The 27,462-nt window shown below is 40.7% G+C and overlaps 1 protein-coding gene across 13 annotated transcripts; it reads left to right on the top strand.

Moving 5' to 3' along the window:
• Positions 1-3: 3 nt before the first annotated feature.
• Positions 4-25,929, top strand: ELOC (elongin C). 13 transcript variants are annotated; one of them, XM_054656390.2, is made up of 5 exons: positions 52-95; positions 7,732-7,870; positions 12,546-12,599; positions 16,311-16,454; positions 25,508-25,929. In XM_054656390.2, the coding sequence occupies exons 3-5, from the start codon at positions 12,596-12,598 to the stop codon at positions 25,696-25,698; spliced, it is 339 nt and encodes a 112-aa protein (XP_054512365.1). In that variant the 5' UTR covers positions 52-95; positions 7,732-7,870; positions 12,546-12,595; the 3' UTR covers positions 25,699-25,929. The 13 variants fall into 13 exon arrangements, with proteins under 13 accessions (XP_016814388.1, XP_016814393.1, XP_054512365.1 ...); XM_024344936.3 differs by lacking the exon at positions 52-95 and adding an exon at positions 149-263; XM_016958901.3 differs by lacking the exons at positions 52-95; positions 7,732-7,870 and adding exons at positions 153-263; positions 2,669-2,782.
• The last annotated feature ends 1,533 nt before the right edge of the window (positions 25,930-27,462 follow it).

Raw genomic sequence — 27,462 nt, 5'->3', positions numbered from 1 at the left:
TCATAGGCTGGCCTACTATAGGGGAAAAGAGTAGGGCGCTACGCACTACCTCCAGACGGAAGTGAGCGACACACTCTGCGTCCTCGCCTCACCAGGTACGGATCTCCCGCGCGTCGCAGAAAGCGGCTCTGACCCAGCGGAAGTAATTCTTTCGACTGCCCCGGAACCCACCGGAGCAGGCAGCTGGGGGTGGGGGGGCGGCCCTGGGATAGGGGCTGTGGCAGTACGCGGGGACCCGGCTGCGGTGGCTGCGGGACTGACGAGTGAGTCTCGGGCTGGGGCGGAAACGGAGCTCCGGGTAAGGGTGGAGGGCGAGGGAGGCCGAGACTGGACGAGCTCGCAATCCCACTTCCCACCCCTTCCCTTCTGGGCGGGGAAGGAACGGAAGCTGTTAACCTCCTTGGGCCTCCCCAGCCCCTAGTTTGGGGGAGGGGAGAAGAGGGCGGCGGGACCTTTCCTGGCGCCGCTCGGTGGGTTTGGAAAGAGGTGGAAGGAGGGGCAGCAGCCAGCGAGACTGGGCATTCTCCGGGCTGAGCGCGGGAGGGTGGAGTTAGGAGCATGGTAGCCCTGTCGCTTTTCCTTTCTGCTTGTTCCTCGTGTCCGCTCAGATTAGTTCTTTTCTTGAAGTCAGTCCCTAGCCCAGGGAGAGGTCTCTCGCTTCTTCTAGCTGCAGTACCCGAGAAGTTTATCTTCTGGGTAACTTGTTGGGTGATTCTATGCTCGACTTCATGAGTTGGGGGTATCGTGCATCTACTGCCCGTCCAGTCTTGTCTGAAAGGAGGTATCTAGTGTGAAATACTGTGCCCATTGAGTTTCTCTTAAGGAACTGAGATCTGTTGAGTAACATATAACTGTGGAGTTTGTGCCATTTAGAGTGAGCATTTCTACTCCACATTGCTTTTAGTGTAGAAAACCGAAATTCTTTTTTAGGGGGCCGGGGGAGACAGACTTGCTCTTGTTGCCCAGGCTAGAGTGCAGTGGTTCGTTTTCAGCTTGCTGCAACCTCTGCCTCCCAGGTTCAAGTGATTCTCCTGCCTCAGCCTCCCACGTAGCTGGGACCAAGGCGCATGCCACCACGCCTGACTAATCTATTATTAGTAGAGACGGGGTTTCGACATGTTGGCCAGGCTGGTGTGGAACTCCTGACCTCAAGTGATCCGCCCCCGTCGGCCTCCCAAAGTGCTGGGGTTACAGGCGTGAGCCACCGCGCCTGGCCTTGAAATTCTTTAGTGTCTTAAAACCTCACTTTCTCACTTTTTAACTGCCATATTTGCTTTTTTTTCTTTTTCTTTTCTTTTTTTTTTTTTTTTTTTTTTTTTGAGACGGAGTCTCGCTCTGTCCTGAGGCTGGAGTGCAGTGACTTGATCTCGGCTCACTGCAACCTCCGCATCCGGGGTTCAAGCCATTCTCCTGCCTCAGCCTCTGGAGCAGCTGGGATTACAGGCGCGCACCGCCACTGCCGGCTAATTTTGTTTTTTTTTTTTTTTTTAGTAGAGATGGGGTTTCACCATGTTGGTCAGGCTGGACTCCTGAGCTCTGGTGATCCGCCCGCCTCCACCTCCCAAAGAGCTACGATTACAGGCGTGAGCCACCGCGCTTGGCTCCATATTTGCTTTTTGATCCCCGAAAGTTGTTTCCTTTTCTATTCAGTTACCTAAAATGACATATGTCTGATCTCATTTACATTATAATCATGTTGAAACGTAGCAGTTTACATGTGGATTTATTCATTCTGGAGATACAATGGCAAGGAAACAGCTGTGGTACGTACTATAATGGATATTTATTGTTTCTTGCCAATGATGATTTGGGGTCCCTGTTTAATATTAAGTGACCGTTCCTCTTTTTCTTAAATATGAAATTTGATAACTACCATTCAAAAAATACACGTGTATGCATTGCCAGATGGTAATTCTGTAATATAATAGGCACTAGTTTACAGCCAGAAGTTATAGTCAGTCCTATACATCAAGTTCTAAAGTGATATTTAATTGTTTAAATCTTCTAAAATGTTTATTTTGGTTTTTTTGGTAGATTTTTTAGCACTGGAAAATAATCAGGGAAATCTTTGCTATTATGCTCATATTTATTTTTGAGTCAGAGTCTCACTCTGTTCTGCACTCCCAGGCTGAAGTGCAGTAGCCCTATCACAGCTCACTCTAGCCTCAACCTCCTGGGCTCAAACCATCCACCTGCCTCAGCCTCCCTAGGAGTTGGGACTATAGGTGCCCACCACGACACCTAGCTAATTTTTTGTTTTGGGGCCTCAAGTAGTCTTCCTGCCTTGGCCTCCCAAAGTGCTGGAATTACAGGCATGAACCACCAAATCTGGCCAGCTATGGTCATATTTATGTGTTAATGCATTTCAGCTAAACTGCTGTCCTAAATTCTTTATTGTTGTTATTAAGTAAGAGCAGAAAAAGCCCATCCAGTAATGCCTGAATTTCAAGCCTCAGCGATTAGGAAAATAATAGTACATTCACTCAAGAAATATTTATTGAGCATCTACTAAGTGCCAGGCACTATTCTAGGCCTGCTGTCAAGAAACTTGAGGAAAGAAAGGATATGTGTAAGTAAGCAAGTATAGTTTCAGGAAGTGATAAATGTGAAAAAAATACAGCAAGGTTAAGGGTTAGAGTGACTGGGATGGGGTGTCTAATTTTGGTAGGATCATCAGGGAAGGAAGACCTCTCTGAGGAGTTGATGTTTTACCTGGAGACCTAAATGATGAGGATTTAAAAGCTTTTCGGACAACAGCAATTACAAATGCAAAGACCTTGAGGTAAGAGTGAACTTGACCGATTTCGAGGAATACCAAAAAGGCCAGTGTGACTGGAGCATAGTAAAGGAAGAGTGGTGGGAGACAAGATCAGAGTGGTAAGTAGGGAAGTAAATCAAATGTCCAGTTGAGACATGGTAGCTTGAACTAGAAGTGTGGAGTTGAAAGTGAGTAGTAGTCTGATTTGGAATGTAATTTGAAGCTGGAGCCAAATGGGTTTTGCTTTCTTCCCAGGAACAAAACGAACAAAAAAAATGTTTTTTGAATAACGAATCACTTTTCCAAGAATCTGGGTAAACAGCAGTGCATGTACTGAAATGGGGAAGACAAAGGAAGGGAGTATCAGTTTCTGAGACTGATAAATCAGAAGTTCTATATGGGACTTACTGAGTTCGATAACTAGTAGACACCTGAGAATATGTGCAGTAGAAAAGTTGGATATTCACGACTGGCACTCGGGAGAAAAACTAGGGAGATGATCTGGGAGTCATATTTTATAGATGATAACCTCTGGTCTGGAGGACATCAAATAGGGATTGTTAAATGGAGAAGAAGGCAGATGACTGGGAGCACTCCAGTTAGAAGAGGAGCATACAGTAATGGAAGCAGAAAAGCCAGGAGTGTGTGACATCTGGAGTACTAAGGAAGAAATGTTTCAAGATGGAGGGAGTAGGCAATTGTATAAAACACTGCTAAATGAGGATTAAAAATTGACCATGTGACCAAGTGAAGTAGTTGAAATTTGATAAGAACCCCTAAAATGGACTGGTGGGCCAAAGGCTGATCAGAATAGGTTAAGAAGTGGATGGGAATAATGGCCATAGCAGAGTCTTTGGTTAGGTGAGGGAATATCAATCATTGCTTAAGTGGAAAGGTTGACCTTTAGTAGAAAGGACAGTTTTTATTCAATATTTGAAATAGCAGGGTGGACAAAATATATAAACACAGGAATGCTGAAGATGGAGAGACAAGGCAACTGAAGTGATTGGTTTCAGTTTATTTTTAGCCTATCTTTCGAAAGGTTCTGTTAATATGTAGAATCTATGATTAATACACATTATATGTTGGGAATATCTGCTTATAATTTTAAAACTGAAACAAGGGAGTTTGGAGATATTATTTGAGAGAATAATGAGGTCGTTTGCAGGGGTGAGGCAGACAGACTCAGAACATGCAGCGCTCTGCAGCCCTTAAGTTCTGTGTTGTGGGAGGGCGACTCTGGGTAATAAACATGGGAAGCTGAGTTATAGGTGGTTGTCTGGGAAGGATGAATTTCAGATGGATTTAGTCATGAAATAGAGCCAGAATGGACTTTTGGACATAATTGAGTCCAATTCTCTCATTTGGAAGATGAAGAAACAGAAGTCCTATCACTTAATTTATCCGAGTCTCAAGATAGAAATGTCTAACAGAGTAGAAATTCAGATGTGGAGATGGATTCGGGTCTATATAAGGTAGCCATTGATTTTCATTCAACCGGGCTAGTTCTTAATTTATGATAAGAGATGAAAGCTGTGGACCTTCTCATGCCTCTTACTGTGAACTGCACATAGGCACAAAATTGTGCTTACAGATTCAAGGGTTTGGGATTCTACTGCTTATCTGTGAACCTCGAGGAGTGGGGGACTGCAGATTAAGAACCTGCTAGAACAGAGTCAACAAGTTAGAACCACAGGCCACATCTGGCCCACTACCTGCTTTTATACTACCCGCAAGCTAAGAATGGTTTTTAAATGTTTTAATAGTTGGACAAAAATTCAAAGTAAATGTGTATTTTATAACATGAAAATTATAGGCCGGATGCAGTGGCTCACGCCTGTAATCCCAGCACTTTGGGAGGCCAAGGTGGGCGGATTACCAGAGGTCAGGAGTTTGAGACCAGCCTGACCAAATGGTGAAACCCTGTCTCCACTAAAAATACAAAAAATTAGCTAGGCGTGGTGATGCATGCCTGTAATCCCAGCTACTCGGGAGGCTGAGGCAGGAGAATCACTTGAACCTGGGAGGTGGAGGTTGCAGTGAGCCAAGGTTGCACCACTGCACTCCAGCCTGGGCAACAAGAGCGAAACTCTGTCTCAAAAAAAAAAAAAAAAGAAAATTATATAAAATGTACCCTTTTTTGCCCATAAATAAAGTTTTGTTGGATCATAGCCACACTCAATCGTTTACATCTTGTCTGTGGCTGCTTTTGCACTCCAGTGGCAGAGTTGGAGTAGTTGTAACAGAGACCTTACAGCCTGCTAAGCAAAAAATACTTACTTTTTGGCCCTTTAGTGTGTCAACCCCCACACTAAAAATGTAAATTCCAGGATACGGGTGGAGGAGAGGTTGTTGGATTTATTTTGTCCACAGATTCCTCCCAAGCATGTAGAGCAGTGCCTGGCACATGGTAGGCCCTTGATACATATAGAAATGAACCTCTGGTTCAAAAATAGAATAATGGCCAGTGTTTTAATGTGTGCTAGGCAGTTCTCTGAGTGCTTTTATATGTAAAGCCATTTATTCTTCAGAACAGCTCTGTGAGGTAGATGCTGTATTATCCTCATTTTACCGTTGAAGAAACTAGGCAAGGAAAGATGAGGTTAGTTCTCCCGCAGTGACATAGCTAGGAGTTGACTGATTTTAAGCACTACATTATATGGAGGGCTGAAATCAAGTCTTCAGAAATGATAGCAGCAAAAGGATAGATAGGAGTGATGAAACAGGATAATGTAGCAAAGGAGGAATACATTCTTATGTAGTGTTGTTTACTATTATATTAGGCATTCAAGACCCATGTCTTGGGCTATGTGTGGTGGCTCACACCTATAATCGCAGCACTTTGGGAGGTCAAGGCAGGAGGTTTACTTGAGCTCAGGAGTTGGAGACCAGCTTGGGCAACACAGGGAGACCTCTACTTAAAAAAAAAAAAGAAATTTTAGCCGGGCTTGGTAGCAGGCTACTCAGGAGGAAGGTGGGAGAATCCTTTGAGCTCGGAAGGTTGAGGCTGCACTGAGCCAGGATTGCACAACTGTACTTCAACTTGGGTGACAGAGCAAGAACTTGTCTCAAAAAAAAAAAAAAAAAAAAGACCCATGGCTTGGTCAGTATCTCAATGTGTGTTCCTTATGTGTCACTGTTCCCCTCTTTGATAAAGTCCAACTTCCCAAACTCTCACCTCTTTTCCTATCTTCCTACACTCTCTTCTTGACTCACTCATCTGGCCAGACTGTTCTCCTTGCCATTCTCCCTCCATAAAAAGCTGTTCCTTCAGATATCTGTGACTCATTCCCTTGCTTTCTTCAGATCTCTGTTAATGTTAGTTCTTCACCATGCCGTATGTATTATTTTGTTTTGGTTTTCTGTCCCCACCATTCTTCCCATTAGGTTGGAATGTTTGTTATGTTCATCTCTGTCCCCAGTGCCTAGGTGAGCATCTAGCATCCTAACCCTTGGTAAATATTTATTGAATGAATGAATCTGTAAACTGATTTCCAATAACACTGAGTTACATTGTGTGCCCCAAGCTGTCTGACTGAGGTCATACTGTTCACTTTGCCTGGATCTCCCTCCTTTCCAGTTTTGCCTGGTAAAAATACCTCTACCCATTGAGACCCAGATCAAAAGCTACTTTCCTTTTATAACTGTTCACTTAACAGATCTTCTATTGTAGATTTGTAGTCTCATATTTCCTTTCTTTGGGACGACCAACACTTATTCCTCCTCTGTTAGCATTTGCATAGCTAGAAAATTTGGGTTAATTTTATTACCGATGTCACTTTCAAAAGCTTAATTAGGCAGAAAACCATCCTAGAGTGATGATATCTTTGGAGTTAAGGTAAAATAAACTTCAGAAATGCTATCTTTTTTTAAAATTCTAGCTTTAATATAACCTACATACAGTGAAATGCTAATTGTACCATTTAGTTTTGACAAATGTATAGCAAGACATTTTTATCACTCCAGAATGTTCCTCTCTAATCACCTGCTGAGCTGTCACCATTGGTTTGTTTTGCCTGTTCTATAATTTTATATAAATCGGATAATACAATGTATACTTTTTTTGTTTGGCTTGTCCACTTAGTGTAGTATTTTTATATTCATCCATGTTGTATCAGTAGATCATCCCTTTTTGTGAATAGTACTGCTCTGTATGAATGTACCACAGCTTATTTATCCATTCTCCTATTATGATGGACTCCCCATCAGCAGTGTATGAGAGTTCATTTGCTCCACATCCTCTCCAGCCTTTAATGTTCACAGTCTTTTTAATTTTAGCTATACTCGTGGCTGTATAGTAGTATTGCGTTGCAGTTTTGAGTTTCACTGATGAGTAATAATGTTGAGCACTTTTTAATGTGTTCATTCAATTCTTCTGCCCAACTTTAATTGGATTTTTTTTATTGACACACAGGAATTTTTAAATTTACTCTAGATGCAAATCCATTGTCAGATACGCGTTGTGAATATTTTTTTCCAGTTCGTGGCTTGACTTCATTTTTTTCATTTTTCTTTTTGGTTTTTGAGAGTTTTTTTTTTTTTTTTTTTTTTTTTTTTTTTTTGGTTTGTTTTTGAGACAGTGTCTTACTCTTGCTCAGGCTGGAATGCAGTGGAACCATCATGGCCTGCTGCAGCCTTACCCTCCTCGGGCTCAGGTGATTCTCCCATCTCAGCCTCCCAAATACCTTGGGCTACAGGTATGCACCACCATGCCCAGCTAATTTTTCTATTTTTTATAGAAACGGGGTTTCACCACCATGTTGCCCAGGCTGGTCTCAAACTCCTGGGTTCAAACAGTCGGCTTGCCTTGGCCTCCCAAAGTGCTGAGATTATACGTGTGAGCCACGGTGCCCAGCTATGGTATTTGATGAACAGAAGTTTTGTTTTGGAGAAATGCAGTTCATCAAGTTTTTCATTTACAATTTGTGCTTTTTGCATCTTTTCTGAGATTTTTGTTTTGTTTTTTGAGACAGAGTCTCGCTCTGTGGCCCAGGCTGGAGTGCCCGGCTGGTCTCAAATTCCTGACCTCAAGTGATCTCCCTCCCAAAGTGTTGCGATTGCAGGTGTGAGCCACTGCACCTGGCTGCTGAGAAATCTTTGCCTACAGTGAGGGTATGAAAATAATTTGTTTTCTTCTAGTAGCCTTATTTTGCATTTTAAGTTGAATTCTGTGAACCATCTGAAATTGATTTTTGTGTATGGTTTAACAGTGAGCTTCTTATCCATATGGATATTGTTCCAGCTTCCTTTGTTGAAGAGACTGTCCTTTCTCGCCATACGCTTTGACCTTTGACTCACTTTTCCATATAAGGATTCAGGAAATCTGTGCTTATCTTTTTTTTTTTTTTTTGGCCATTTATAAGTTGATATGAAACAACTGTAGCCCACCAAAATATAAACTACTGAGAACCATCATTCACTATCCAGGGACCACTTAACATACTGTGATTACCTGTTGCAATCCACACTACTATATGTAATACTTTTTTTTTTTTTTTTTTTTTTTTTTGAGACGGAATTTCACTCTTATCGCCCAGGCTGGAGTGCAGTGGCGCAATCTTGGCTCACTGCAACCTCCGCCTCCTGGGTTCAAGCCATTCTCCTGCCTCAGCCTCCCGAGTAGCTGGGATTACAGGCACCCACTACTACACCCAGCTAATTATTGTATTTTTCGTGGAGACGGGGTTTCACCATGTTGGTCAGGCTAGTCTCGAACTCCTGACCTCAGGTGATCCACCCCCTTCGGCCTCCCAAAGTGCTGGGATTACAGGCGTGAGCCATCACACCCAGCCCCATCAAGCATTTTTATACCTGTCTAAGCTAGTTGTATTCTTTTTTCTGCTATTTTTCCAGAGTTCATGGATTTTTATGGATATTTTACATTTGGCTCTTTAATCTGTAGTGTATTTTTGTGAGTGATCTGTTCTAACCTTATTTTATCCAAGTAAATAGCCAATGTAAAAAGACAAAAAGATATGAAGAACAGATTTTGCAGCAGTGTCTGTTATCTACTTAGGTAATTCAAGTAAATCAACTGAAAAACTATTAAAACTAATATGAGTTCTGCAAAAAAAAATGACGGGATGCAAAAGCAACTTAGGACATTTTAAAGCTTTTAACAACACCAGCAATAGCCTGTCGGAAAATATCATAGTAAAACAGACCCCATTCATAATGGAAACTTAAAAGTACCTAAAAGTAGACCTAACAAGAAACATGTGAGAACAAAATGGAGACTTACCCAACTATTCCTGTACAGAATATAGTCTAGAAATTCATGTAGCAATATAGAATATGATAAAGGTAATGTTTCAAATCAAAGAAAGGATAAGCTATTCAAATATCTTATAAATATTCACTGATACTAGATTCAACACTTAATTTCAGTGTAGGCCCTAGGCTCACCTAGATTTTTTAAGTATTTGTTATTAAACACAAACATACACAAAAAAACTTTAAGAGATTAATATTTATATGTAACACCCTAAAAGCATAATGATGTCTCAGGCCATTGTTCATGCTCTTTCTTCTGCCTAGAGCTATTCTCAATCCAGTGGTTCCCCTACGAGTGGCTTTTACCTGCCCAATTCATATTTCCAGAATTCAGCTCTGTGATGGAATACATGTTCAAGCTGAAATTTTTGTCTCCTCAAACTTATATTTCTTTAGATAACTTATGGATTGGGTCCAAACTGAATCATATTTTAAATATTTCTAACTTCTACCTAAGAATTAGGAATTTTAACTCTTAATGTTGATTTTCCCTTTCAAAGGTGGGAGAAAGGGTGGGTCTTCTCTTCCTCTCCTTAATCTCTGTTATATAAAATGATGGAATTGATTTACTACATTAACTCTGTAGAGAAACTGTTGCTACCCAAAGGGCTCCTAAGATGTGACTTTGCATTGTTGCTTAGCTACTGCTAGTTAGATAAACATCCTAAATGTTTTATTCTAGAGATTTTCCAGATAGAAGAGTTGGCCCTTGAAATTCTTGTACTTCCAAGCTTTCTCGCATTTGTTTTTTTTGTTTGTTTGTTTGTTTTTTAAAAGAGTATTTACAAAGCAGTATAATGAAAAGAAAATAATAATGGCTCTCATGAATTTTTAAATTGCGTAGTATCATAAAATGACAGTACTATTTTTAAATTTTAGAGAACTATTTGAGGATTTACATCAGTAGCTGTTGGGAATTGTAGCAATTAAGTTTAACTGGAGCCAGAATTTTTTACTGTGGTAGTAGGCAATAATGGAAGGAGTGGAATGTGGGCTGTGAAGTCAGACCTACCTAGGTATAAATCCTAACGCTGCCACTTAAGCTGTAGAAGCCTTCAACAAGTAGCAGACTCTTCCAGTGTTTCTCATCTCTAAAATCAGAATAATTCCCTTGTGGAAGAGTTGTTTTTAAATAAGATAGGCCAGGCATAGTGGCTCACACCTGTACTCCCAGCACTTTGGGAGGCTGAGTTGGGTGGATCACTTGAGGTCAGGAGCTCAAGACCAGCCTGGCCAACATGGTGAAACCCCGTCTCTACTGAAAATACAAAAATTAGCCGGACATGGTCCCATGCACCTGTAGTCCCAGCTACTCGGGAGGCTGAGGCACAAGAATCGTTTGAACCTGGAAGGCAGAGGTTGTAGTGAGCCAAGATCACGCCACTGCACTCCAGCCTGGGCCAAAGAGTGAGACTTTGTCTCAAAAAATAAATAAACAAGATAATGTATGTAAGGCATTTAGTACAGTGTTTACCGCTTCTTAGGCCTGCAAAAGGCTCATCAGATTTAATTGTTACTGCTGCCTATTTTCTCTGCTTTATCTCAAATTAGAAATGGTACTTTGGGAGGCTGAGGCAAGTGGATCACCTGAGGTCAGGAGTTCGAGACCAGCCTGGCCAACATGGCGAAACCTGGTCTCTACTAAAATACAAAAATTAGCCAGGCACGGTGACAGACGCCTGTAATCCCAGCTACTGGGGAGGCTGAGGCGGGCAAATCATTTGAACCTGGGAGGCAGAGGTTGCTGTGAGCTGAGATCGTGCTTCTGCACTCCAGCCTGGGCAACACAGCGAGACTGCCTCTCAAAAAAAAAAAAGAGAGAGAGTGATGGTACTTTGAATATCTGTCTCCATGCCTAGCAAGTGTTCTAGACTAAGATTTGATTTCTACTCCTGCTCTGTCACTACCTGAAACAAAGTATTTATCCTCTCTACATGGATGACATTATTTAAACCTGAGGCATTAGAGAGGTTACTTGCAAGTTCCTTTTCTGCGTTGAAGTGTTATGGTTCATTTTCTTGACCCTTCTCTTAAGGCCAGAACTAAAATTTGTCAGGAATTTCTTAGAGCATGATAGTTAGGAAATGCTTTTTTCCTGTTAATGACGTAAAAAAGAGTATCAGTATAAATGAGATCCCCTGAATAAATGCTGTAGTATGTTACTAAAATACAGTTACTGAGAAAGTGAAACCATTTCCTTTAGCAATCATCTTGTTATTTTGTCAAATTTATAATTTCTCAAAAAATTGTACATTTTAAACCACTTTATTGTTAAATTTCAAAACTTAGCCTGTATATGGAAGAGATGGAAGCATAAAAATATGTATGTGTACTTATCTAAGTAAAGAGCAAGACTTCTCTTTTTTCTTATTTATTTATTTATTTTAGAGATAGGATCTCACTGTGTTGTCCAGGCTGGTCTCAGTCTCCTGGGTTCAGGCAGTACTCCTGCCTCAGCCACCCGAAGTGCTGGGATTACAGGTGTGAGCCACTGCACCCAGCCCTGTCTTTTTTATTCTCATGGAAGTTACTTCATGTCCTTGGTTATATCATGCCATTCATTCAAGCAAATATTTGCTTATTGTCTACCACTGTGTACTAAATACAAGATCCAGAACTTGCTGTGTCCTCACTGTTTTAAGTCAGTATGCATCGTCCTTCCAGCATGTGTACCATAGCAAGGTGTACAGAGCATTGCTAACCTCAAAAGCTCCCTTGAGCTTTGGTGTCCAGGGATTTTCTTGGGGTTTCATTCTGTAGGCATGATTGATGAGTCATAAGCAACAAGGCTGAGCTCAGTCTTCAGCACCCCTCCAACTGGAGGTCATGTTGATATCAAAAAAGGCACCTCAAAGCTTTTTGTCCTGAGTCCTTTTGTTAATTTAAACTATCCAAAGGCCCATTATGAGTTACCTGGTTAACATAAACCACCAGGACCCATGAAGAATAGCAAGGACTTGTATCACTAGGGAAATTCCAAGGATTTAGAGGCCACCTCTCAAAACAAGGATCAAAAACCAGCCAAATTCTTTATTATACAACAGGACCCATAGTTTTGTTTGGATTTTCAACGGAGGCCTTTATCCAGAAAAAGAATAAAGGACCTCTGCCTTAAAACACCTCAGTATGGCAGTTTTTTCTCGATAATTATGTTCCATGTATGTATTTTAATGGAATGAACATTTTTACACGTCTGTTACTTTTAACATGTCTCATTTTACAACCTCTTCAACAACCCCACCCCCAATCAATTTATAATGATTATATGTTATGTTTCTATTTTAAGTAATCTTTCTCTGATTCAGAAGTGCCAACTGATCAAGCTCACAAAGCATTTTGGTATTCTTCAATTGATTTTATAAAAGTACAGTGTTTTTGTTGTAGGAATGGTGAGCTCGTAATGTAACCAGGAGGGAGAGTTCTTAAACTTTTAACACCAAGGACATTAAATAACAGTGAGTGAAAACTTGTCTCTTGCAACATTAATCTTAATATGATATTGTTATATTTTCAGGAAACTACTAAAGTTCCTGGGGAAGCAAAGTAGAATTTCATAAGAACAAAATGGGTAAGCTAAAGATAATTAATTTTGTGTTTTAACTAGTAGAAACTGGACTTTGTTTCAAAGATCTTTAAAATTCAGTGAACACAAGTAAAATTTCAGTAGACTGAAATTAGTTGTCCACATCAACAGCTTATGTTTACTACACAGTCATGCCCTACATAATGATTTTTCGGTCAGTGTTGGACCACATGTGTGACATGGTTTCATAAAGATTATAATAGAGCTGAAAAATTCCTGTGGCCTACGGTGACATCTTGATGATCTTGTCCTTGTATAGGCCTAGGCTAATGTGTGATTGTATCTTAGTTTTTAACAAAAAAATTTAAAAAGAACAAAAATTACAATTTTTTAAAATAGAAAAAAGCATATAGAATAAGGATATAAAGAAAAATAGTGCTGGGTGCAGTGGCTCACGCTTATAGTCCAGCTGCCTGGGAGGCTGAGACCAGAGAGTTGCTTGAATGAGCCCAGGAGTTCGAGGCAGAAATAAGCTATGATTGCACGACTGCGCTCCAGCCTGGGCAACAGGTAAATTTACTGTAGCCTAAGTGTACAGTACTTATGAAGTCTGTAGTAGTATAGTAATGCATTAGGCCTTCACATTCACTCACCACTCACTTACCAACTCACACAGAGCAATTTCCAGTCCTGCAGACTCCATTCATCGTGAGTGCCCTATACAGGTATACCTTTTTAACTCTTTTATGCTATATTTCTACTGTACCTTTTCTATGTTTAGATACATAAATACTTACCCTCATGTTACAGTTGCTTATAGTATTCATACAGTAACATACCGTACAGGTTTGTAGCCTAGGAGCAGTAGGTTACACCATATAGCCTAGGTTTAAATACACTCTAGATTTAGTAAGTACACTCTTAGGATGTTTGCATCATGATAAGATTGCCTAATGATGCATTTCTTGTCTTGGAAGTTATCTCCATCGTTAAGCAATGCATGACTATATATTCCCGACAGGCAGATCAGTAATAATATCGTGCTAACCCCAATTTGTGATTTTTAGTGAGTAATTTTACCTTAAGAAATTTGAAACTCTCCTGACAAACATACAATGTTTTCTGTTGCCAAAAATATTAGAAGCATAAATTGAAATAATAACCATTTTTATTTTTCTTTTTTGAGGTTGGCAAAAACTGCTAAAAATCTATATGCTTGAATAGTCTGTAATTTAGAAGCTACTTACATCTTTATGGCTCCTCCCGCTTTTTATGAAAAATTAGACAAAAAAAGATACTAACATAGCTTTCACCAGATTGTTAATGTTTTACCAAATTTGCTTTCGTGTGTGTGTATGTGTGTGTGTTCATATTGTAGAGTTGGCAAAACTCCATCTCAGTCTTCTTAGGGTCCTGGCTGGGTCTGAGAATTAAATCAATGTAACATAGATGAACATTTATTACATAACATAAGATGACATAACATAGATGAATATTTATTACAAGTTTTACATGGAACAGAAGCCGTTTTTTAAAAAACAAAGACCAAAGCCAGGCATGGTGGTGCACGCCTATTTCCCAGCTACTTTGGAGGCTGAGGCCAAAGGATCTCTTGAACCCAGGAGTTGCAGGTTACTGTGAGCCATGATTGCGCCACTGCACTCCAGCCTGGGTAACAGAGCAAGGCCCTGTCTCTTAAAAAAAAAAAAAAAAAAAACCGTAAATAAATAAGTAGTCCGGGTGCAGCGGCTCATGCCTGTAATCCCAGCACTTTGGGAGGCCAAGGCAGGTGGATCACTTGAGGTCAGGAGTTCGAGACATCCTGACCAACATGGTGAAACCCCATCTCTACTAAATACAAAAATTAGCCAGCCGTGGTGGTGGGCGCCTGTAATCCCAGCTGCTCGGGAGGCTGAGGCAGGAGAACCTCTTGAACCTGGGAGGTGGAAGTTGCAGTGAGCCGAGATTGTGCCATTGTACTCCACAACAAAAGTGAGACTCCATCTCAAAAAATAAAAATAAATAAACAAATAGGTGGGTGGGTGGGTGGATGGATGGATAAAAATTTTAAATGATCATAATGCATTAACTTGTCTCTTTAGTCTCCTTTAAATAGTTTTCTACTTCAAAGACTATTCCTCAATTTTAATTTGTCTGGTTGTTTTCTTGTGATTTGATTCAAATTAAACATTTTTGGCAGTGGGAGCACATGAGTGATTTTGATACTAATTTTAATTTTAGAGATTTCTGAATTAATTGTTTAACAAATGGATATTTGTGGCTGAACAGTACTTCAGCTTCATCCTTTCTAGGGCTTCCTGAGTTTTTAGAATAAACCTTAAGCTATTTTATTTCACATGTTAATAATTATAAAAATTAAAATTCTGTTACAGTACAAAATTGTAAAAATTAAGGAGATTTTTACTTGCATATGTAACTTTTACTCTATATATATCTGGCTACTGTGACTGAAGCCAGTACAGCAGCAATGGCGGTAGCAGAGTAACATCTGTGCACTCTGTCTCCTCATGTCAGCTTTGGGTTTTTTTTAAAGACCAATATTTTGTCCATATTAATTACTTTTAATGCATGCATTTAAACCGAGTATTGTTTAAATGCATACTTTTTTTTTTTTTTTTGAGACAGGGTCTTTCTCTGTTTCCCAGGCTGGAGTGCAGTGGCGCAGTCTCGGCTCACTGCAAGCTCCGCCTCCTGTGTTCATGCCATTCTCCTGCCTCAGCCTCCTGAGTAGCTGGGACTACAGGCACCCGCCACCACGCCCAGCTAATTTTTTTTGTATTTTTAGTAGAGACGGGGTTTCACCGTGTTAGCCAGGATGGTCTCGATCTCCACTGTGTTAGCCAGGATGGTCTCGATCTCCTGACGTCGTGATCCACCCGCCTTGGCCTCCCAAAGTGCTGGGATGTGAGCCACCGCCCCCAGCCTAAATACATACTTGATCATTATTTTTAACCATCAAGTGTGAAATGCTGAGTAAAAGAAGTCTTAACTTTTAGAACTTAGGACTTGTCAAAGGAAGTCGAGCTCTCATGGCATATAAACACTGATTTATAAATCTGCTATACATCTTATTGCTAAAAATGAGTATTTCAGGTGATAGAATTAAAGTCATACTATTTAAATATTTTGTCTTAGTCTTCAAATTTGAATGGGCTGCTTTGGTTACAAAACAACTGTTAACACCTCCTTGAAAAAACTAGTGAATTTTCACTGAAGTAGCATTCTTAAATCTACAGTTTATTCTGATATTGGAAGATGTTGATAGAGAAGTATAAAACAAGGAGTTAAAAACTGTTAATGTCTTGGTGACTATTATAATACCTTCCAGAAATGTTTCTGGTATGAGTTCTTCAAATATTAACCTTGTTAATAAATCTGTTTATTTTTTATTTTTATTTTTTTTTTGAGATGGAGCTTTGCTCTGTCATCCAGGCTGGACTACAGTGGCGTGATCTCGGCTCACTGCAGCCTCCACCTCCGAGGTTCAAGTGATTCTCCTGCCTCAGCCTCCCGAGTAGCTGAGATTACATGTGTGCGCCACCACACGCAGCTAATTTTTGTATTTTTAGTAGAGACGGGCTTGTTTGACCAGGCTGGTCTTGAACTCCTGACCTCAGGTGATTGGCCTGCCAAAGTGCTGGGATTACAGGCGTGAGCCACTGCGCCCAGCCAAACCTGTTTAGTTTTAGTACACTGTGTGATTCAAAAATTGTTTCACTACTTACTTTACTTTAGATGGAGAGGAGAAAACCTATGGTGGCTGTGAAGGCCCTGATGCCATGTATGTCAAATTGATATCATCTGATGGCCATGAATTTATTGTAAAAAGAGAACATGCATTAACATCAGGCACGATAAAAGCCATGTTGAGTGGCCCAGGTAAGCACAGTTCTGTCTTTTTCTTCATATATTCACTTTTAATATTTGATGGATGTTTTTAAGTTGAATTAATGATTCAGCATTTAAAGAGAAAATAAGTCTTCTAACATTGTTGTATGATTATGTTTTTGTTCTTTTGTTTGAGAGAGACAGAGTCTCATTCTGTTGCCCAGGCTGGAGTGCAATGGTGCGGTCTCAGCTCACTGCAATCTCCGCCTCCTGGGTTCAGGCAATTCTCCTGCCTCAGACTAGCTGGAATTACAGGTGTGTACCACCACCCCTGGCTAATTTTTTTTTTTTTTTTGAGACAGAGTCTTGCTCTGTTGCCCAGGCTGGAGTGCAATGGCACAATCTTGGCTCACTGCAACCTCCACCTCCCGGGTTCAAGCGATTCTCCTGCCTCAGCCTCCTGAGTATCTGGGATTACAAGCACCTGCCACCAGGCCTGGCTAATTTTTGTATTTTTAGTAGAGACGGGGTTTCCCTATGTTGGCCAGGCTGGTCTCGAACTCCTGACCTCAAGTGATCCACCCACCTCTGCTTCCCAAAGTGCTGGGATTACAAGAGTGAGCCACCACGCCCAGGTTTAACTTTTGTATTTTTAGTAGAGATGGGGTTTCACCATGTTGGCCAGGCTGGTCTTGAACTCCTGACCTCAGGTGATCCGCCTGCCTCAGCTTCGCAAAGTGCGGGGATTACAGGCATGAGCCTTTTGCATGCCTGGCCTTTTGCATGATTATGTTGCATTGGGGGAAAAAAATTGATTTCTGCCATGTTCTGTTTTCAGTTATTTATCCTATAAGTTTCAACAAGACTGAATTGGTTTTCCTACATTAGGTTCCATAGTCAGCCTTTTTTTTTTTTTCCCCCGAGATGGAGTCTCACTCTGTCACCCAGGCTGGAGTGCAATGGTGCCATCTCGGCTCACTGCAACCTCCGCCTTCCAGGTTCAAGAGATTCTTCTGCCTCAGCCTCCCGAGTAGCTGGGATTACAGGCGCCTACCACCACGCCTGGCTAATTTTTTGTATTTTTAGTAGAGACAGGGTTTTCACCATATTGGTCGGACTGGTCTTGATCTCCTGACCTCAGGCAGTGCACCCGCCTCAGCCTCCCAAAGTGCAGGGATTATAGGTGTGAGCCACTGCGCCCGGCCCATAGTCAGCCTTTTAACCACAGACTGGTGATTTGTGTTCCTAGCTAGATAAAACAAGTTGCTACCTTCCAAATCTCTATTCTTTTTTTTTTTTTTGAGACGGAGTCTTGCTCTGCCGCCCAGGCTGGAGTGCAGTGGCACGATCTCGGCTCACTGCAACCTTCGCCTCCCGGGTTCAAGTGATTCTCATGCCTCAGCCTCCCGAGTCTGGGACTGCAGGTGCCCACCACACGCCAGGCTAATTTTTTGTACTTTTAGTAGTGACGGGGTTTCACCGTGTTAGCCAGGATGGTCTCGATCTGACCTTGTGATCCGCCTGCCTCAGCCTCCCAAAGTGCTGGGATTACAGGCGTGAGCCACCACACCCAGCGCAAATCTCTATTCTTAAAATTTTTTTCTTGAAGTAAAATTCACATAATGTAAAAGCAGCTGTTTTAAAGTGTACAATTTAGTGACGTTTACTACATTCACAGTATTTTGCAGCCATCATCTCTATCTAGTTCCAAAACATTTTATTACTCCAAAAGCAAGCTCCATACTCATTAGCTGTCACTATCCCTTCCCATTCTCTACCCTCAGTGTCTGACTACCACCAGTCTGCTTTCTAATTTACCTATTCTGGACATTTTGTATAAATTGAATCATACAGTATATGGCCTTTTGTATCTGGCTTTTGTTATTTTTCATGTTTTCAAGGTTCATTTATGTGGTGCATGTACAGCACTTCATTCTTTTTTATGGCTGAATAATATTTCATTCAGCCAGATGTGAATACACCACAATTTGTTTATTCATCAGTTGATAAGTATTTGGGTTGTTGACACATTTTGGCTACCATGAATAGTTCTGTGAACACTTGTGTACAAATAATTGTTTGAATACCTGCTTTGAGTTCTTTTGGGTGTCTTCTTAGAAGTGCAGTTGCTTGATCATATGACAATTCTCTTTAACTTTTGGAGGAGCCACAGAACTGTTTCACGGTGGCTGAATTGTTTTACATTTCTACCAACGGTGTCCTAGGCTTCCAGTTTGTATACATCTTGGCCAATATTTGTTTTTTTTTTTTTGTTTTTCGGTTTTTTTTTTTTTTTTGAGACAGAGTTTCACTCTCGTTGCCCAGGCTGGAGTGCAATGGTGCAGTCTTGGTTCACCGCAACCTCCACCTCCCAGGTTCAAGCGATTCTCCTGCAGCTGTGATTACAGGCATGCGCCCCCACGCCCAGCTAATTTTGTATTTTAGTGGAGACGGGGTTTCTCCATGTTGGTCAGGCTGGTCTCGAATTCCCGGCCTCAGGTGATCCGCCCGCCTCAGCCTCCCAAAGTGCTGGGATTACAAGCGTGAGCCACTGTGCCTGGCCACTCTTTTTTTTATCACTGCTATCTTAATGGGTGTGAAATGGTTATCTGGTGGGTTTTAGGTGGTTTGTTTGGTGGTGGTGGTGGTTTTTTGAGATAGTCTCACTCTGTTACGCAGGCTAGAGTGCAGTGGCACAGTCTCCACTCACCGCAACCTCCACCTCCCAGGTTCAAACGATTCTCATGCCTCAGCCTCCTGAGTACCTGGGGTTATAGGTGCACACCACCATGCCAAACTAATTTTTTGTATTTTTGGTAGAAATGGGATCTCACTATGTTGGCCAGGCTGGTCTTGAACTCCTGGCTTCAAGTGATCAGCCCACCTCGGCCTCGCAAAGTGCTGGGATTACAGACGTGAGCCAACACACCCAGCCTATCTGGTGGTTTTGATTTGCATTTCCTTAATGACTAATGATGTTGAACATTATTTAATACACTTCCTAGACATTTTTGTATCTCCTTTGGAGAAATGTCTATTCAAGTCTTTTGCCCATTTTTGAATTGGGTGGTTTGTATTTTTGTTGTTGAATTGTGAGAGTTCCTTATTAATTCTCAGTAGTAGACCCTTATCAGATACATGATTTGCTAATATTTTCTCCCATTCCATAGATTTTTTTTTTTTTTTTCGAGACACCTGTTGCCCAGGCTGGAGTGCAGTGGTGCAACCTCGGCTTATTGCAAGCTCCACCTCCCAGTTTCATGCCATTCTCATGCCTCAGCCTCCCGAGTAGCTGGGACCACAGGCGCCCGCCACCACACCCAGCTAATTTTTTTGTATTTTTAGTAGAGACGGGGTTTCACTGTGTTAGCCGGGAAGGTCTTGATCTCCTGACCTCATGATCCGCCCATCTCAGCCTCCCAAAGTGCTGGGATTACAGGCATGAGCCACCGCACCTGGCCGGTCTTTTTTTTTTTTTAATGGTGTCATTTGAAGCACACTTTTATTTTTATTTATTTATTTTTTAAATTAATTAATATATTTATTTATTTTGAGACAGCGTCTTGCTGTGTCGCCCAGGCTGGAGTGCAGTGGTGCAATCTTGGCTCACTGCACCCTCCACCTCACTGCACCCTCAACCGATTCTCCTGTCTGAGCCTCCTGAATAGCTGGGATTACAGGTGCCCACCACCACACCTGGCTAATTTTTGTGTTTTTAGTGGAGATGGAGTTTCACCGTGTTGGCCAGGCTGGTCTCGAAATCCTAGCCTCAAGTGATCCACTCACCTTGGCCTCCTAAAGTTTTAATTTTGAAGTGTGATTTATTTTTCCTTTGGTTTTTGTGTCATATATAAGAATCTGTTGTCAAATCTAACCCTGTGTTTTCCCTTGTGTTTTCTTATAGGCGTTTTATGGGTTTGGCTCTTAAATTTAGGTCTTTGGTCTTAAGTTAATTTTTGTTTATGCTGTGAAGTAAGAGATCAGCTTCATTCTTTTGCATGTGGCTATCCCACTACCATTTATTGAAGAGACCGTTTCCCCATAGCACCCTTGTTGAAAATCAGTTGACTGTAGATTTGTGTATTTCTGGGCTCTCAATTCTATTCCATTGATCTATATGTCTGTCCTTATGCCAGTACCACACTGTTTTGATTACTGTAGCTTTGTAGTAAGTTTCAAAATCAGAAAGTATGAGGCCTCCAACTTTGTTTTTCTGTTTCAAGATTGTTTGGGCTATTTGGGATCCCTTGCAGCTCTTTCTGGTTTTGTCTGTTGTTTTGTTGTTGTTGTTGTTGTTGTTGTTGTTGGGTTTTTTGTTCGTTTGTTTTTGAGATAGGGTCTTGCTCTGTTGCCCAGGCTGGAGTGTAGTGGCACAAGCCTTCCTAGGCTCAAGCAATCCTCCCACCTCAACCTCCTGAGTAGCTGGAACCACAGGCATGCACCTTTTTTTAAATTGTATTTTCTGTAGCGATGTTGCCCAGGTTGGTCTTGAACTCCTGGCCTCAAGCAGTCCTCCCAACTTGACCTCCCAAAGTGCTGGGGTTACAGGTGTGAGCCACTGTGTGTGGCCACAATTCTTCTATGTTTTTACTATGGAGATTTTAAAACCTACTCAGAAGTAAAGAGAACTGTGTAATACACCTCCATGTGCCCATCATCCAGCTTCAATAGTTATTAACATTTTGCCAGTCTTTCGCTCTATCTCCCAGGCTGGAGTGCAGTGGCACAACCTCAGCTCACTGCAACCTCTGCCTCTAGGGTTCAAGCGATTCTCCTCCCTCAGCTTCCTGAGTAGCTGGTATTACAGGCATGCCGCCACCACGCCCAGCTAATTTTAGTATTTTTAGTAGAGATGGGATTTCACTGTGTTGGTCAGGCTGTTCTTGAACTCCTGACCTCAAGCAATCCACCTGCCTCGGCCTCCCAAAGTGTTGGGATTACAGGCATGAGCCACCATGCCCAGCCCATTTTGCCAATCTTAAGTTGTGTCATTATCCCTACTTTTTTGGAGTATTTCAAGCACATGCCTGATGTTGTGCCATTTCACTTGGAAAATCTGCAATAGTTCCCCTGCACCTTTTCTTTTATTTCCAGGCAGGCCATTAATTTTACAGAGAAGCAAGGTCATTTGTATGCTGTCCATATTTCATATTGAATTACATTTGAGCTTTATTCTGTAAACTCATAGTTAAAATTCCAGAGACTTGATTAGACTCTGATACATTTTTCTAAGCAAAGGATACTTGTAGGTAGCACTCTTGTATTCTTGTTCTATCATGTCTTTTGGCAGTGTCAAGCTTGATCAGTGGGTTCCAGGTTGTCAGGCTGATTCATCCATTAAAAATTCCCCACTATGATTTAGCATTCATTGTGATTATTGTTGAGATTTACTTTGAGATTACAAAATAGTGACTTTCCAATTCTGTAAAATTTTTTGCATTTATTAGCTAAAATTTTCCTATAAGATATTATTTGGTTACATTGAAATACAGTCTATATGGGAAAGATGATAAAGACTTGATTTTTTTCCTTTTAAATATAATTTTTCAGAGTAATGAATTGGTTCTTCAGCATCATCCAGTAGTAAAGAGTGTTTTGTTTTTGTTTTTGAGTGAATGTCATCATGAATTCATGACTATATTTCATGTTTTTCAGTCTGTTGCAGTCATTCTTACTGGTGCTCAGATTGTTCCATTTGCTTCATTTTTATGTCAGAAAGAGCCACATTGTGTTAGCTTCTGTGTCCTTTTGACATGGCTCCGTTAGTCTTGAATAGTTATACTACTTTCTGTAATAAGATTTCTTAGGCGTGTCATGAACATTGTTCCCCGATCCCGAAAACAGCTGTTTCTCCAAAAATCCCTGTTTTTAGTAGAAAATGGTATTTAGGGGCCCCAATCTGGGTGCTGAAGATACTCATTCCTCCTTGGTTGAATTGTACCCCCCACTCCTCATACACACACACAACATGGCTCTGATGAATCTGATGAATTGCTTTTGGGCTTTTCCACAGGACAATGCAAGGAAGTACTTTAAGGGGAAAAAAAATCACAAATGCCAACAGAATTTTAATTAAAATTAATTTTATAACAGCAGGCTAGAAACAAAGAGCTTTTGCTTTTTATAAATTTGATCTTTAATTTAAACACAAGATTTTTATCTTGGAAAGATCAGAAAACATTCAGCCTCAAACTACTGTTTGCATGAAAAGGAGTGAAGTACTGACAGCATGCTACAGTCCGTATGCACCTCGACAGCATGCTAAGTAAAAGAACTCAGACACAAAATGTCACATTTGTATGATTCCATTTTTATGAAATATCCAGAGTAGGTAAATCCATAGAGACGGAAAGCAGATTGGTGTTTGCCAGAGGCTGGGGGGATGGGGAAGATGAGGAGTAACTGCTTAATGGATTATCGGGTTTTAATTTGGGATGATGAAAATGTTTTGGAACTAAATAGAAGGGATAGTTGCACAACATTGTAAATATACTAAATGCCACTGAATTGTACACTTTAAAATGGTTGATTTTATGTTATATCAATCTCACCTTTTAGAAAAATCACTGATATTTGTCTAGTATCAAAGTCTTAATAAGTGCCTATAGGCAATATTTTCAGGCATGTATTTAAGAAAAGGAGTTCTAGTTATTGGCAAACCAAAATTTACCTCATTGTTGTGAATTATTTGCTGAGTCCTGCAGTACTCCTTTCTCCCTGCTACAGTATACCCCCAACCAACAGATATATAAAAGGCATTTTGTATATATTTTAGTATTTTAAAATACTATATTCTCTAAGTATATTTGTAGATGTGAAATGCCTTTTATATTCAGCATACAGTGCTAGTACTAGACTGCTAAGAAAATATTTTATCTCTGTGTAAAGGCTAAATGATACAACCTTTGTGTAGCTACAGAAATTTTGAAGAATGACTGAAAAACTGTTTATGAAATGCTGTTAAACAAAGGAAAGTGTCTTGTGAAGAGATCTCGTTAACATGATCATATTTTTAAAAAAACTAAAGGAGGAAACAATGGAATTCCTTTCCTGAAATGTTTCTTTTGCTTGCTTGCTTGCTTGCTTGCTTGTTTGTGACAGGGTCTCTGTCTTGCCCAGGCTGGAGTACAGTGGCGCCATCATGGCGCACTGCAGCCTCGAACTCCCGGGCTCAAGCAGTCCTCCCACCTGAGCCTCCCCAGTAGCTGAGACTACAAGTAGGTCTCCCAAAGTGCTGTGATTACAGGCATGAGCCACCATGCTCAGCCCATTTCTTTTAAGTAGTATTTTTCTTATTATTTTAGGTAAACAGTTAAATAGTTTAAATAGGTTTTTTGTTTGTTTTGTTTTATCTTTTAAGACGGAGTCTTGCTCTGTCACCCAGGTTGGAGTGCAGTGGTATGATCTCAGCTCACTGCAACTTCCACCTCCTGGATTCAAGTGATTTTATATATTCACTAATTCTCAGAAAAGCCAAATCAGAAAACCTGTTATTTGCCCTGACTTTATTTTTACATGGAAATTCAGTACAACACAGGGATCCTAATGATCCATAAAGACTTGATTGCCTGGATTGATCTTTTTTAAAAATGATTTTACTTTTTCATCCTGCTCGCCAATCATACCACCAAGATTGTTAGGAAAAGCTACTTAAGTTTCCAACCCACAGGGAGAGAATTAGAATTTTAAAATTCAGTCTTGATGAATCTCAAGTACTATCTTTTTTTTTTTATGAGACAGAGTTTCGTTCTTGTCGCCTAGGCTGGAGTGCAATGGCACAATCTTGGCTCACTGCAACCTCTGCCTCCTGGGTTCAAGAAATTCTCCTGCCTCAGCCTCCCGAGTACCTGGGATTACTGGCACTCACCACCACGGCCGGCTAATTTTGTATTTTTAGTACAGATGGGGTTTCACTATGTTAGTCAGGCTGTTCTCGAACTCTTGACCTCAAATGATCGCCCACCTCGGCCTCCCAAAGTGCTGGGATTACAGGCATGAGCCACCCCGCCCGGCCCTCAAGTACTATTTTAGTAAAGGTTTTTTTAATGTTGGCCAGGTGCAAGTGGCCAAGCCTGTAATCTTAGCACTTTGGGATTCTGAGGCAGGGGGATCACTTGAGTCCAGTAGTTCAAGACCAGCCTGGGCAACATGGCAAAACTCTGTCTCTACAAAAAATACAAGAATTATCCAGACATGGTGGCGCTCACCTGTGGTCCCAGCTACTCGAGGAGGCTGAGGTGGGAGGATCACTTGAGCCCAGGAGGCAGGGGTTCCAGTGAGCCACAACCATGCCACTGCACTCCAGCCTGGGCAACAGATCAAGACTCTGTGTCAAAAAAAAGAAAAAAACTTACATTAATACTAAAAAAATCAGAATTCCATAATTCATTTGGTGCTAATTGAGGTTATTTTAATGATGATTAGTTTGCTAGGGCTGCCATAACAAAGTACCACCCCTAGATGGCTTGAACAACAGAACTTTATTTTCTCACAATTCTGGAGTGTAGAGGTTGAAAGTAGAGTTGGTCTCTTCTGAGGCTCTCTTTTTGTCTTGTACATGGCCATCTTCTTCCTGTCTTCACACAGTTTTCCCTCTATGCCCATCTCTGTCCGGATCTCTTACGAGAATACCAATCATGGCCGGGCGCGGTGGCTCATGCCTGTAATCCCAGCACTTTGGGAGGCTGAGGTGGGTGGATCATGAGGTCAGGAGTTTGAGACCAGCCTGACCAACATGGTGAAACCCCGTCTCTACTAAAAATACAAAAATTAGCCGGTCGTGGTGCTGCACACCTGTAATCCCAGCTACTCAGGAGGCTGAGGCAGGAAAATCGCTTGAACCTGGGAGGTGGAGGTTGCAGTGAGCTGAGATCCCGCCATTGCACTTCAGCCTGGGTGACAGAGCGCGACTCTGTCTCAAACAAACAAACAAAAAGACACCAATCATATTGGATTGCCACCCTAATGACCTCTTTTAATTACCTCTTTAAAGAACTTATCTCTAAATACAGCCACATTCTGTGGTACAAGGGGTTAAGACTTCAACATATGAATTTGGAGGACACAGTTCAGCCAATAACATACATAATTCTTTTGTTTTACAGGTCAGTTTGCTGAGAACGAAACCAATGAGGTCAATTTTAGAGAGATACCTTCACATGTGCTATCGAAAGTATGCATGTATTTTACGTACAAGGTTCGCTACACTAACAGCTCCACCGAGATTCCTGAATTCCCAATTGCACCTGAAATTGCACTGGAACTGCTGATGGCTGCGAACTTCCTAGATTGTTAAATAAAATAAATTATAATAAACTGTTAACTCTTTTCAGTATTTAATACCTGTAGTTCAGTTAGTAACTTTTTCATATATAGCATGTTGCCTGTATGCAGTTGAACTATATAAAGTTCATTGCAAAGCAGATTATCTTGTTTTTTTGCATAGCAATCAAAGTTGAAATTTGTTTGCTACATCAACAAATTAAGGGCATTTTCACAAACTGAGAAATAAACAAATATGCCAATTCGTAGGTGGTTTTGCCTTATCCTTTGAATGTGACTTAAAATCAGCAATGATGATATAGTAAATACTGAAATTTAGGTGTAAATGAATACGTTCTACAGGGAAATAATGAGGCTAAGTATTTTTATGTTTTTAGTGGTTTTTTAGAAACCTAATCTTATAGCCGCCATTAGCATTACTAGAGTTATGCAAATAATTGCATTATAAACATGTTTATAACTTAGCCAAAACATTGATTTTTATAACTCTCCAAGTATGAGTTGAAATTTCTTATGTCTTTTGATAAACTGCAGTATTCTTTAAGTGTACTTTGTCCTTTTGTTTATTGCTACAATTTAAGAACTTTATTTAAAAACAATTTTGGAAGGTTACTAGGTACAGCTTTTGCAGAAGAAACTGAACTGTAGCCAGATGGTCAACAAGTAAACTACATGACTTAGAGTTCTTGTGCATTATACATTTTGGGTAATTCAAAGTACTGTATTTGCATTGACTATAAAGCGTCGTTTGCAATATTTATTCTTCCTTCATAGTCCCTTGTTGTGATTATACTTCCAGTTGTTTAAATGTATTTTAAAAGACTCACTATTAACTTTATTCAGATCTTAAAAGCTACACCTTTCTGAACTATTCCAGTCTTTCTCCATCCAATTAGAATGTTATGGAATAACATGTGAAGAGATACAGTGAAAATCATATTATAATGCATTGAAGATATCCTACATGAATTATCTTCTATTAAAATATGTCCCAATAAATATACCCATAATCAGTGGGTCTTCTACTGAAATCAAGCTCATTCAGCTTTTCTATTAAGCAGCCAAAAAAATTTTTGAAAAAATATGACAGCATCATTCCTTATGCATGGGAAAAGAAGCACTGGAGATGGGTTTAGTATTGTCTTTATCTCAGAGGTGGAACAAAGTTGTCATTATAGGGTCTATAAACTCAAATAAGTCTCCAGCTTATTTGAGACTGGCTTAATATGGCTGAGCCCGGTGGCTCATGCCAGTAATCCCAGCGCTTTCAGAGGACGAGGCGGGTAGATCACTTGAGGCCAGGAGTTTGAGACCAGCCTGGCCACCATGGCAAAACCCCATCTCTACCAAAAATGCAAAAATTAGCTAGGCCATGGTGGCACACGCCTGTAATCCCAGCTACTCGTGAGGCTGAGGCATGAGAATCGCTTGAACCTGGGAGGTGGAGGTGGCAGTGAGCCGAGATCGCACCACTGCACTCCAGCCTGGGTGACAGAGCGAGACTGTCTCAAAAAAAAATAAAAAAGACTGGCCTAATATGGACCAGCTTTTCTGGAAACTGCAAAAACCATACACAAAAGTAATTTTTCCTCTTATACCTAAACATTATACATTCCAGCTTATTGAAAGAAGTTAAATATAAATTATATATTTTTAGTAACTTTTTTTTAAGCTGCTCCTTGCAGAGCAGGGCTAACTTCCAGGCAGCGTGCCCAGAGCCGCCTTAGTAACTTCTTAAGCTATTCTGGTACATATTTTAATATAGAAGATTATTTAT

The sequence above is a fragment of the Pan troglodytes genome, chromosome 7, assembly GCF_028858775.2.
Source record: "Pan troglodytes isolate AG18354 chromosome 7, NHGRI_mPanTro3-v2.0_pri, whole genome shotgun sequence".
Lineage (NCBI taxonomy): Eukaryota > Metazoa > Chordata > Mammalia > Primates > Hominidae > Pan > Pan troglodytes.
This window is presented reverse-complemented; position numbering and strand designations above follow the sequence as displayed.

Excerpts from the sequence above, each read along its gene's own strand:
- ELOC (XM_016958899.4), top strand. Across the intron at positions 16,455-25,507 it reads AGCCATGTTGAGTGGCCCAG|GTCAGTTTGCTGAGAACGAA; the intron begins GTAAGCACAGTT and ends TTTGTTTTACAG.